Source organism: Rhinolophus ferrumequinum, chromosome 11 (genome assembly GCF_004115265.2).
Source record: "Rhinolophus ferrumequinum isolate MPI-CBG mRhiFer1 chromosome 11, mRhiFer1_v1.p, whole genome shotgun sequence".
Taxonomy (NCBI): domain Eukaryota; kingdom Metazoa; phylum Chordata; class Mammalia; order Chiroptera; family Rhinolophidae; genus Rhinolophus; species Rhinolophus ferrumequinum.
The window spans coordinates 46,849,315-46,861,445 of NC_046294.1; the positions used below are offsets into that span (position 1 = coordinate 46,849,315).

General features: G+C 38.5%; 1 protein-coding gene across 2 annotated transcripts; it reads right to left on the bottom strand.

Annotated features, from left to right (window-relative positions):
* Positions 1–5,956: 5,956 nt before the first annotated feature.
* Positions 5,957–11,757, bottom strand: LOC117030764 (olfactory receptor 51F2-like). Of its 2 annotated transcripts, XM_033120987.1 has the most exons (2): positions 11,740–11,757; positions 5,957–6,883 (listed from the first exon to the last, which is right to left on the bottom strand). In XM_033120987.1, the coding sequence occupies exons 1-2, from the start codon at positions 11,755–11,757 to the stop codon at positions 5,957–5,959; spliced, it is 945 nt and encodes a 314-aa protein (XP_032976878.1). The 2 variants fall into 2 exon arrangements, with proteins under 2 accessions (XP_032976878.1, XP_032976877.1); XM_033120986.1 differs by lacking the exon at positions 11,740–11,757 and having other exon boundaries at positions 5,957–6,901.
* Between the last annotated feature and the right edge of the window lie 374 nt (positions 11,758–12,131).

Sequence of the window (12,131 nt, forward strand, 5' to 3'; positions counted from 1 at the left end):
GTACAAATGAGTAGTTACAAAATAGTCATGAGAATGTAAAGTAAAGCACAGAGAATATAGTCAATAATATGGTAATAATTATGTACAGTGCCAGGTGAGTACTAGGCCTGTCAGGGGGATCACTTCATAAATTATATAAATGTCTAACCACTATGCTGTACACCTGAAATTAATATAAAATAATATTAAATGTCAAGTGTAATTGAAATTTTAAAAAGAGGGAAAAGGTGAAAGGGAATACAAGATCCAAATTTCCAGGTATAAAACAAATAAATCATGCGGATGTAATGTACAGCATAGGGAATATAGTCAATAGTATTGAGATAGAATCATACAGTATGAGATGGTTGCTGGACTTTTCATGGTGACCACTTCTTTAGGTATATAAATGTTGAATAACTACGGTGTACACCTGAAACTAATATAATATTGTATGTTAGCTATATTTTAATAATAATCTTTAAAAAATGATTCAACAAAAATGTGGAGCTGGAAATGAGTAGAAAATCCAATTTTTGATCATGTACAATAAAATTTGCATGATCTCCTATTCCTTATTTTAATCTCCTATACTTGAATCAAAATGTTTCAACTGCTTTTTCTATATATTTCCATAATTTCCCAAATGCACAGTGTCTATTCATTTTCCCAACTGGAGTAAATGATTGAAAAAAAAACAAATTGGTAAAGCAAAATTTAACTATATTATACATATATATAATATATATAAATTCTATCAACACCTAAAATCTTCTTTGAATAAACGAATGAGCTAATCAGAAACAGTCTCAGAAGTATAGAGGAAAAACTGAGGGCTGCAAGATGGGAGGGGGGTGGGGATGAGGGAGAAGGTGAGGGGATTAGAAAGCACCATTGGTTACCACAGGATGGCCACGGGGATACGAAAGTCAGTGTTTGGGGAATGTAATCAATAATGTTGGAAAGATTTTGTAGGGTATCCGATGGACACTTGTCTTATTAGTGAGACCACCTCAGGGATGATGTAGATGCCTGATCACTGCGCTGTACACCTGAAGCTGAAGAATAACTAATGTCAACTATGATTTTATATATTATGATATATAATATAAAATGATTTTATATATATATGTGTGTGTGTATACATATATACACATACATTCACAAGAAGTGGAGTACAGCTTTTGGAATAGAGACAGAGGAAATGTAACAGCTGTATGAGATGTCAGAGGGGTAGTAGATTGGGGGAGGGGGGTTATCACTTTATGAGGGATATAAATGATAAGTGTCTAACTATTACATTGGTTTGTACACCTGAAACATATAAACATAAATAAATAAAAATCAAAAACATATTTGAACTATTAATTTTAATCGTCAGTCATTCCAACATAGAGATTAAAATGAATGAATTGATGGCACGAAAGAAATAATTAGTGATAGATTCCAAACTCAACAGCACCTCTTGAAATGTGTATGTATGCTAAAAATAAACGTTATTGCTATAAAATTTTCCCAAGAAATAGAAATTAACATTCAATTAAATAAGTAAACAAAGTAAATTAAAACTGTAAAAACAAACAAATAAAACCTTTGTATTAACCCTGCCTCCATGTTTCATGTGTCTCCTTCGCTTCATCAATAAGTTTCTGAACATTTGTTTACCCTCATTTTCCTCTTTAATAATTCACACCTACAGTTGAAATCTGGCTTCTCTTTGGACTGAAACATACAGTTGCTACATTAAAAAAAAAAAAAAACTCCCACAAACGCATGATTTAAAACAAGACACATACACTATCTCACATTTTGGTAAGTCAGACGTCTGAGCACAGTGTAAGTAGGATCTCTGTTCAGGATCTCACAAGCTAAAATCGAGGTTTCAGGCAGGACTGTGTTCTCATCTGGAGCTCGGGAGTCCTAGTCCAGACTCCTTCAGGTTGTTGTCAGAATTGAGTTCCTTGTTTTCCTGTTTTCCTGCTGGCTGGAGCCTCATTGTTCTTAGCTCCTAGAGACTAACCTCAGTCCCAGCCATTGGACCTCTCACAACATGACATCTTGCATCTTGTAATCTGTTGCTTCTTGTCTCATTTAAAGGCTCACATGATTAGCCAGGCCCACCCAGCATAGTCTCCCTTTTGATTAACTCAAAGTCAAGTAGTCAGAGACCTTATTAACTCTGCAAACTCCCTTTGCCATATGACGTAACAATAACAGGAGCGTTACCCCAGCACATTCATAGGTCCATTCACACTCAAGGGGTAGGTTTTATACTGGACGAGTACATAGGGGGCAGGAACCTTGAGGGTCCTTTCAGCATTCTGCCTACACAATTGACAAGGCCATCGAATCTCCAAACTTAAATAGGTTCAACTTCTGAAATGGCCTTTAATTGACCATCTTTATCTTCCAGTTCCATCACCTCCATTTTATACAAAACTCTCATTAGTTTTTGCAGGAACTACAGCAGTATTCTCATAAGTAATTTCCCTGCCCTGAGTTTCTCCTTGTTGATGCCAGTGTGATCTCAAAAATATGTATCTTCATGTCACTCCTCGTACAGAGCTCTTCTTTGCTTTCAGCACAGTTGAAACTCCTTATCTCTTTACTATAGCAGTCAAGGATCTTCCCAATCTGAGCAAAACCTACTCTTACTGCTACCAAACCTCTTCCCAACCCCCGGAACCTTTACACGTAGTCAGTCTGGGATTTTCCTACTTCACCAAACTACCAAATGTAGGAAGTTTTTTCACACTGCTGTGCTTTGCTTAATTCATGTGCTTTCCGCTCTTCTTTGAAAGAGCCTAAGTTCTTTAGAGTCATTATTTCCTCCATTGATCCATTTATAAGTTCAACATTAATTTATTTATTTCTGGAAGCATTTTGTGGCATCACCTTCTCTATGTGAAGTCTGAAGAAATTACTTCTTCTCTGGAAGTGCTTCTTTTTTTTATTTATATATCTAGAATAGTGGTTATTAAATTGTGTGATCATAAGTTATTTGAAAATATGCCTGTCTGACTGAAAAATAAAACAAAACTACTTGCAGGTGAGTCATTGCTTATCCATTATTATATTCCAAATGCCTTGCATTTTTTTTCTGTACAGTGTGGAATAACAATATACACTTGATGTAAATTAAGTCTAAGAGTTGTAAACCAAGAATTCTGAAAATAAATCAGGTCCTCAACAAATTCCTGTTTTGCCTACTTAAATCATGCTGTGTTTCCTGAAATTATACATGTGGCAATTGGAATTAACGTACTGAGCTCTCCCTCATTCTCACACCTGTATGTGTTCATTCCTATGTGTGTACACATGTTATATTTGCTTTTTGTTGTTGTTGTTTTCTGATGGAAGACTCTTCTTTTATTATAGACTAAATGTTTATATGCCGTCTCCCCCATTTATTGATAGTAATTCTCTCTTTGTAAGATAATACTCCAAACCAACTATCAGAGCATACTGCCAGTTCTGCGGGGAGTTACCATGAGTTATCTCTCTCCTCTGATTACAGACAGTGAACAATATGGTTATAGGGTCAGACAAACCTAGGTTCAAATGTTGGCTCTGTCACCAACTAGCTGAGGTTCTCCAAAGAACAACTTTACCTCAGATTTTACTTCTGTGAAATTAGTAGCTCATTTGTAAAACATCTAATATGCTGACTATTACGTGGGCAGCATTTACCAATGGTAAGTGAAAACGGGAATGAGGACAATGGCGCTGATAGTCCTCGGCAGTATGCCAGCGCGACTTAGGCAACCGTTTTGGAAGGTAACTCAACCCAAAACTCACATCTAACCAATTGCATGGGCACTGACGACTTACTCCTAGCAGCAAAACTTATGACGCCTGGATCAACTGAACCCCATCAGTTAGAAGAGAACATCCCCAGAAATACAGAGTGTAGGAAGGAGTTTTCCACAATTTTTCTTAGGCACCCATGAGAGCTCTTTGCAGTTAATAAAATCTTTTTCATTCTTAAAGGAAACCAGTGTGTGTAGTCTGATTTTTCCCTGAATTAATCAGTTTTACTTACAAAGTATGGAGATATGGTCTTCCCTGCCCTGTAAGCCAGGAAAGACCCCGAGGAGCTGGGGAAGTTTTCTACTCAGGGGTAGGTGGCACATGTAAGGCGCTACAACTCAGGCTGCCTGAAATCTCTTAATCAGAAAACTCCTGGTGGACTTTTTTGTGCCCCCAGAGTATGAAGCTTCCCAAGGGTTTATTCTCCCTCACAACTTCTTTTCCTTCTGCATTGTTACCCTTATTTTTGCAAAGACTGAGGCTGTAGTTCTTTGATCTTATTTCTTGATAAAATGTTGTTAAAAGTCACTTTGTAAGTGTAAAATTCCAAACGAGAAAACCTGTTCTATGCATGCATTCACTCCTGATCCCCCACTCCCCCCACACCCAGCTGATAAATGTATCTTCCTCACTTTGATGAATTTTGTACTTTTTTTAGAAAACTCTTTGCTTTGGCAAAAAAGAAGGGAGAAGAAGGGAAGCAGCTTCGTTAATTCTTTTGCAAAACACTTTAAGTACCTATCACATTCCAGAGTATTGCACTGGTCATACAAAGAATAGAACAAAGTCATTTCCCTTCAAATGCTTAAATCCCAGTAAAGAAACAGACATAAAACGTGGGGATTACAACAGGGCATGTTTATGATGAGAGCACAGAAGAGCATGAATTCATTCTCCAGGAAGGTCAGCTCCAGGTCTGTCAGGAGACAAGGGAGAACAGAGCACAGGAAGAACAGAGGTGACTAATAAATTACTCAGTATGCCTGGAACCATGGGTTCAAGTGGGGGAGCAAGTGGCAGGTGATAAAGCTACACGGGGGGCAGGATCCATGTCATGGAAGTACTGGCATTCTAAAACATTTGTGTCTAAATAACATAATAGAAATTGCTCAGCATAGGATTTAATCTTTCTCTTTTCCTAGAAAAGCACACTTCTTCAGCTCTTTATCAAGCAACTGAGGAAGTTGGGCACTTTGAGTCTCCATAATGTATTTCAGTTCCATGCTTGGTGTCAATATCAACCTGAATGGGAAGAATATCAAATGTTCCCCCTAAGCCATAATGTACCCATTATACAGAAATATCAACTTAGGAAATATTCTTAAACAGAATCTCAATGTGCTCAAAACATTTAGCAGACACCCCATCATCTGCTCTTCCAAACTCTACATCAAATTAACCAGACTTATTTTCAGCATTGGCTGAGACAGTCTAAAACAAGTATTGTTTCAAAAGGTGTATTTAAAAAAGCACAAAATTTGTGAAAATGCACAGACCTCTGATAGTTGGTTTTTCTTTTTTTGTAAGGCAAGTGCCTGACTTAAGCTTTGATTGCCAAGCCATTACTTCAAAAAGACATTCACTTCAAAAATGACTATCTGAGGGGGAAAAAAGTTCATTGCCAACCACAAGACTAAGAACCAGCCATAAGAACCAGGCCACACCCTTCAGAGATCTGAAGGACTCTTTTTGAATTAGGAAATTACCTTTTCTATGCACATTTCTTCTCATTTAGTATACTTACTCATGTTTCTTAGCAATGAATAATCTGTTCTGGGGAATAATCATCAACTGTAAGAATTACTGAAACCTAGACTTCCCTACTGATCTAAATTGTATCAGATATCTTTAAATAACAACATGCTCCAGAGGTGGTGAGATTGTCTAGACCTCAAAACATGACTTCATTTGTCCAGGGTCACAAACATATTTTAACCAAAGCTCTATTCTACGCCCAGTAAAGTACTGTGGAAGCACCAGAAGTACACCAGACACAGTCCCTGCTCTCAAAGAATTTACCGTGTAAGGAGTAAGTTACTAGATCATCAGAATAGAGTGGAAGCAGGTATAAACACGTTTTTTCAAGATATAGTTTTAATCCACACTGGGAAATGATCAAACATGAATCAGAGCAGACTTTGTCAAGATATGGTATTCCAACAATTTCTTAAATCAGCTTAGACAGGAATACTTTGAGCGCAGCTTTGCGAATTTGCTTAGTCCTCACACTGTAGATTATGGGATTCATTACAGGAGGGATGAGCAGATAAACATTGGCAATGAATGTGTGCACGAGGGGAGGGGTATGCTTCCCAAATCTATGCACCAGTGACAAGCTGATCATAGGGATATAGAAGATGGCAACAGCACTTATGTGTGAGACACACGTACCAAAGGCCTTTTTCCGCTCCTCTGGGGAGGCAATGCTGAGCACAGAGTGGATGATCAGAACATAGGAGAGGAGGATCAAGACAAAGTCCAGGCCAGCAGTACAGATGACAATGGCCAGGCCAAAAGCACTGTTGATCTTGGTATCTGTGCATGAAAGCTTCATTACATCAGGATAGAAACAGTATGAATGGTGCAGAACATGACTATGGCAGAAGGAGAGACGCTTAAGGAGCAGGAGTAAAGGGACTAGAGCTGCTGTTCCCCTAATAACTATTGCAAAGCCCACTTTGGTGATCCTTGAATTCGTTAAGATTGTGGAATATCTCAATGGGTTACAGATGGCAATGAAGCGGTCAAAGGCCATTGTCAGGAGTACTGATGACTCCATGAATGTGAAACCATGGATAAAGAACATTTGGCCAATGCAGGCATCAAAGTTGATTTCTTGAACATTGAACCAGAAAATACCCAACACGGTGACCAATGTGGAAAGGCACAGCCCTAGGTCCGTGAAGGATAGCATGGAAAGGAAATAGTACATGGGTTCATGGAGGCTAGACTCAGTGATGATGACAAACAAGATCATGCCATTCCCAGAGATGGCAATGACATAGAGACAACAAAACAGGATGGAGATCCAGACATGGTAAGTTTCAAAACCAGGGATGCCAGTGAGAAAGAAGATGGCAGGACGGAGGATGCTCTGATTGAAGTACGGCATGATAAGTGAAGGAAGTCGATTTCCCTAGGGGGAAAAAAAGCATATCCTGTAAAAAAAATAGGGAAGAAAATGTTTATCACTCTTTTCTACATGTCATATAATTTAGGATCACTAGTGAACCTTGTCATATTCTTCAAGGAAGTCCATACCTAGTTATTCTCTTCTTAGATTTGGAGTTGATCTTGGGTGAATTAGAGAAAGAGACGGAGCACTAAATTGTATGAGGACGCCTGGGTTATAGTGAGACTCTCACATGTTAGATCTACACTTTAGTATATTTCCTATACATATAAAAGAGGAGGTTAGATTGTATAATGATAACATATTTTCCATTTCTATGATTGTATGTCCATGGGCAGATAAGATATTTCCGGGCAACCATAGAACAACACAAAAGACAATTCATCCTCCTTTTCTTCACTTCACAGATTCCAAGGCAAAAAAATCCTTAAGAGTTCATTAAGATTTATAAATCGTTGTGTAACCAATAAAAATGAAGATAATATTAAATATTCATAGAAAAATACTTCTGATTGAAGAAATACAAAACAGCTATTGATAAAAACTAAATAATAGGAAAGAACCAATTGAAACTGTGCAAATAAATCACAGTGGGTGATGGGTGTTAAAATGTTTATACAGGTAGTATTTGTAAACCTGATATTGTTTAAGGGAAGTTCTCCCTAAAGACAGATAGCTTAAAAGTAACCTGTACAAGAACAATGTCTTTCATTGGAAACTCTTGGATATCAATTGCAGAAAAATTACTCAAAAGTTTCCTGATGTTCCATTTTCGCCAAAGGGCATTGAAAATGTCTTGGGCAGGGAGTTCCCTAAGAAATCATCACTGATGCTGGATTCATTTCTGCTTAAGTGAAAGATGATAATTCTGAACCATCTCCTCAGTTTTAGGATATGAGCATGTGTTCACACCCATCAAGAAATCTATAAGATCCAAGAAGTTCCTCTATATTGATTCTTGGCCTAACTTTTCTGACAAACTATTTTATCTACAGAAAGAATGTTTGTTTTTTAAAATATGTGGTCCTCTTTCATCCATCGATACATGCATTCTCTCAAAAAATAGGCAAATACCTACAAAGTGCCAGTGTGTACAATGGACAGAATTAGAATTTGACCTAACTCTTCAAGAACGTCTGTACATAACTCTGGGGAAGAAAATATCTGAGTGTAAGTTAATTTGGTGAGTTTCATTCCCATCCCTGAATTAACAGGCAGTGGCTTCAACTTGAGTGAGAATTGGTTATAGGAAGTGTGACCAGAAAGGTATTTCTCTAGCTACTTGAAGAAAGAAGAGAAAAATGTTCAATATAGGAAACCTCTTGAGGACTCACTAAAAAAAATTAATGGCTGGAAAACGTGAATTGAGACAATGCAAAATAAAATAAAATCCAGGAGTTTGGAGTGAGCACTTGGATATCAGTTGGAAGACAAAACCTCATTTCTTCGCCTGTGACGTACATGCAAGAACTTCGTGATGCCCACCTTGATAATAAGTCTTGAGAGTTGTCAAACTGATGTCTAGGTTAAAGTCACAGGAGTGGTGAAAATATCAATAATAAGATCTCAAGGAAAGGAGGCCTGAGGAAAGAGCCCTGAGGAATACCAGTATTTAAGGAAAAGACAAAAGAAGCATCTGCTATTGAGGCTGTACAGGCATAGCCACTAAGATGAAAACGACCCCCAGGAAAACACAAGGACCTCATCAGTTTTTCTCAGACTTGTAATCTAAAAGCCAGGAAAAATGCTTGCCGTAATAATCTAAGAGTGTGTGATAAATAAATTAATGAATTGTATCTAGTCATAGTTATAGACCCTAAACACTTAATATCAAACATAAATTGTCATTCCTGATATATGGCCCTCTCAAATTAGATGTAAAGTTCAGGTAACCATGTTGGCATATAGTAAAACAAGAGATGATAAACCAACAGTTTTCTTATTAATCTGGTATTCATCATTGATTCTAGGACTTGGCTCAAATTTAGACAATGTGATACAAAAAATTTTCTAGATGAAGTATTAAGAACCTTTAAAACTTATCTTCTATACTTTAAAGATAAACAAGCAGGCTCTCCAGTTAATGCTCTTTTAATTATAGTGAATAAATTAAGATACCCCAATGGATTATCGAAGCATCCAAGCTAGTCTTCTCTTTAATAACAACAGTGATAATGTGTTAAATGCCTCTTATGTACCAAACAATTTGGTTTATTGTATCTCTTTCTGTGAATCTTTCTTTCCACTGCTCTATACGCTTCTCGTGATATCTTTTTTCAACTCATAAAATCAAAGGGAACATAAAATGACTATTTTAATGCAGGGAACTCTGTTAGTAAAACTCTTTTCTTTTTTTTTTTTTTTAATTCTATGATGCTTAAACCACCCTGTGGTGTTCTTGCAGTAAAACCAATGAACAAATATAAAATAAGTATTCTTGGAAAAAGATATTTAAATGCCTTTTTCTCTCCCACGGAGAAGTCTTCCAAGACAAGGCTATGATTTAAACATCCTCGTAACCAGACCACCAAGAACATATAAATAGACTGTCCCAACTGCCAAGCTTCATATCCATCACTGTCACAACAACATTCGTTGGATATTATTAGCTCCTTTTTACAGATGAGAAAACTGAGGTTAAGATTAGAAACCAAGACTCAGGAGAATCATGTTACTTTCTCAGATTTATCCAACATGGTGATGGCAGATTCAAGAACTGAACTCTGTTTTCTCTGACTTCAAACCACATGTGTTGCCACTCCTTATTTTAAAAGAATTTCCCTTTTTAAAAATGTCGAATACATACCTGCTCATGACTTCATGACTGTATTCTATATTTTAAAAACTATTTTGAACAATACAGAAATTGTTTTCAAATTGATATATCAATATATATAATGTGTGAATCTGTTGAATATATACTACTGAGTTAACCAATTTCCTCCGAACTGTTGGTTTTATAAACTGTCTTACAATCCCTGATGTATTCAGAAAAGATTTCAATGCACTAAAATACTGACCTCATGGGAAAAAGAATTCTTGGGTCTGCAAAGGAAGTTCATTTCATCCTGCCCGCTGTTGTTTGAAGCGTCATCTTAGGCAGCAGCAGAGAATCTTTCAGAGCAAGCAAGTGCCAGCGAGTGAAGGGAAGAGAGAGATGGGGAAGGGGGAGAGATGTATTATCTCAACCTAAAAAACTTATGGGCAGAAAGGCCCTTCTGTACTAAGGCTGAGGAAACAGTCCCTGATCAGTCTCGTCCCCTTCAACCACCTCCAAAGACATTCTCTTTTGCCAGGAGAACTCATAAGGAGTTCTCAGGAATAGAGAAGCTATCAGAGCTAAACAAGAGAGCCTTTATAAGGAGTCCAGAAGCTGCCTGGTGAGAGACATTTACCCAGCAGTAACAAATTCCTAGGAGAGAACTCTATATAGCTGTGTCTTGCTAACCCTTTGTGCCCCAAACAGGCAGACTATGAAGGGCAATTTCATTTCAGTCTAGCTTCAATTTGACTTCCCCAAAAGAGAGTCCTGGAGATGAATTACAATTCCTGTTCTCATTCAAAAGCAATTTGACCCTTGAACAGATGTAAGTCAAAGCTTTGCTTTAAGGCAAAAATAAGGGAGAAGTGGTGTGAATGGTTCTCCCACCAGTTTGCTCCCCAGTCATTTGCCAATGTCACAGCAATCATAAGACCTAGAACTCAAGTAAGAAAGGAGTTGCTGAGTGACTATATTCACTGAGGCTAGTGCAGTAGTATCTGGTTCAGAGCTCAAGACGTTCCCTGGACATTCTGAATATCTTAGGAATTGTTACTGACTTGTGCACAGACACAGAAAATGAAAACTTAAAATGAAGCAGCTCAGCAAACAAGCATATAAAAACATGCTCCACATCATATGTTATCAGGGAAATGCAAATTAAAACAACAATGAGATACCTCCACATACCTATTAGAAAGGCCAAAATCCAGAAGAGTGATGACACCAAATCCTGGTGAGGATGTGGAGCAATCATTGCTGGTGGGAACACGCAATGCTACAGACACTTTGGAAGACAGTTTGGTGGTTTCTTACAAAACTAAACCTACTCTTACCATATAATCTAGCAATTGCACTCCTTAGTATCTCCCCAAAGGAGCCGAAAAGTTATGTCTACACAGAAACCTACACATGGATTTTTATATCAGTGTAATGCAGGGTGTCATGCGGGGTCTCTGGTCCCGCTCCCCACATAAGAACACAGGACATGGTGAGGCCAAAAAGGAACACCCACGGAGACACAGGTAGGGGAGTCATACCACTATAGTCTCACTGGAGGCTGGATTCACACCACGTGCGACTGGCTGTCCGCTTTTCAGCCAACCGACCAACTCCACATTTGCTAGCTGCAATCCGCCTCTCTGCAATCCGCAATCCACACTCCACCACTTGCTAGCTCAGCCACCATCTACTTGCTAGCCCCTATTTTTCTGCTAGTGTAGCCACGGCAGTTATATTAGTGGCTCACTGGTTACAGCTGACGGCCATTTGATCACAGTCGATGGCCATTTACTACCTGAGCCAGCAACTTTCCACGTGAGGCTGAGAGCCTGGAAACTGCACTCCTGGCTCTGTCCCCACACAGGGACTCAGCTCCTGCTCCTTGCACAAGAACACAGGATAGGGTGAGGCCAAAAAGGAACAACTATGGAGCCATAGGGGAGTCATGTCACTATATTCTCGATGGCGGCTGGTCGAGACACAAAAGCAAACATCCTCCAGTACCCAACGAGGGGTCATTTTGTACCCCAGTCTCGCTGGTGGTCAGGTGAGATACAGAAAGTAGGATCAACATGATCCACAATCCACAATCTTCTTGCTAACCGCACTTGCTAGCTGCAATCCATGCCTGCTAGTGCAGCCATGGCAGCTATATCAGTGGCCAGTGGCGAACTGGTTACAGCTGATGGCCATCTACTACCCGAGCCAGCACCTTTCCATGTGAGGTCGAGAGCCTGGAAACTGCTCTCTGGGACTCCGTCCCTACAATCAGCTTTATTCATGATTACCAAAACTTAAAAGCAACCAAGATGTCCTTCAGCAGGTGAATGCATAAATAAACTTATACATGGAGACTATGGAATATATTCTATGCTGAAAAGAAATTAGCTGCTAGCCATGAAAAGACATGCAAGAAACTCAATGTATATTACTGAATGTATATTACTA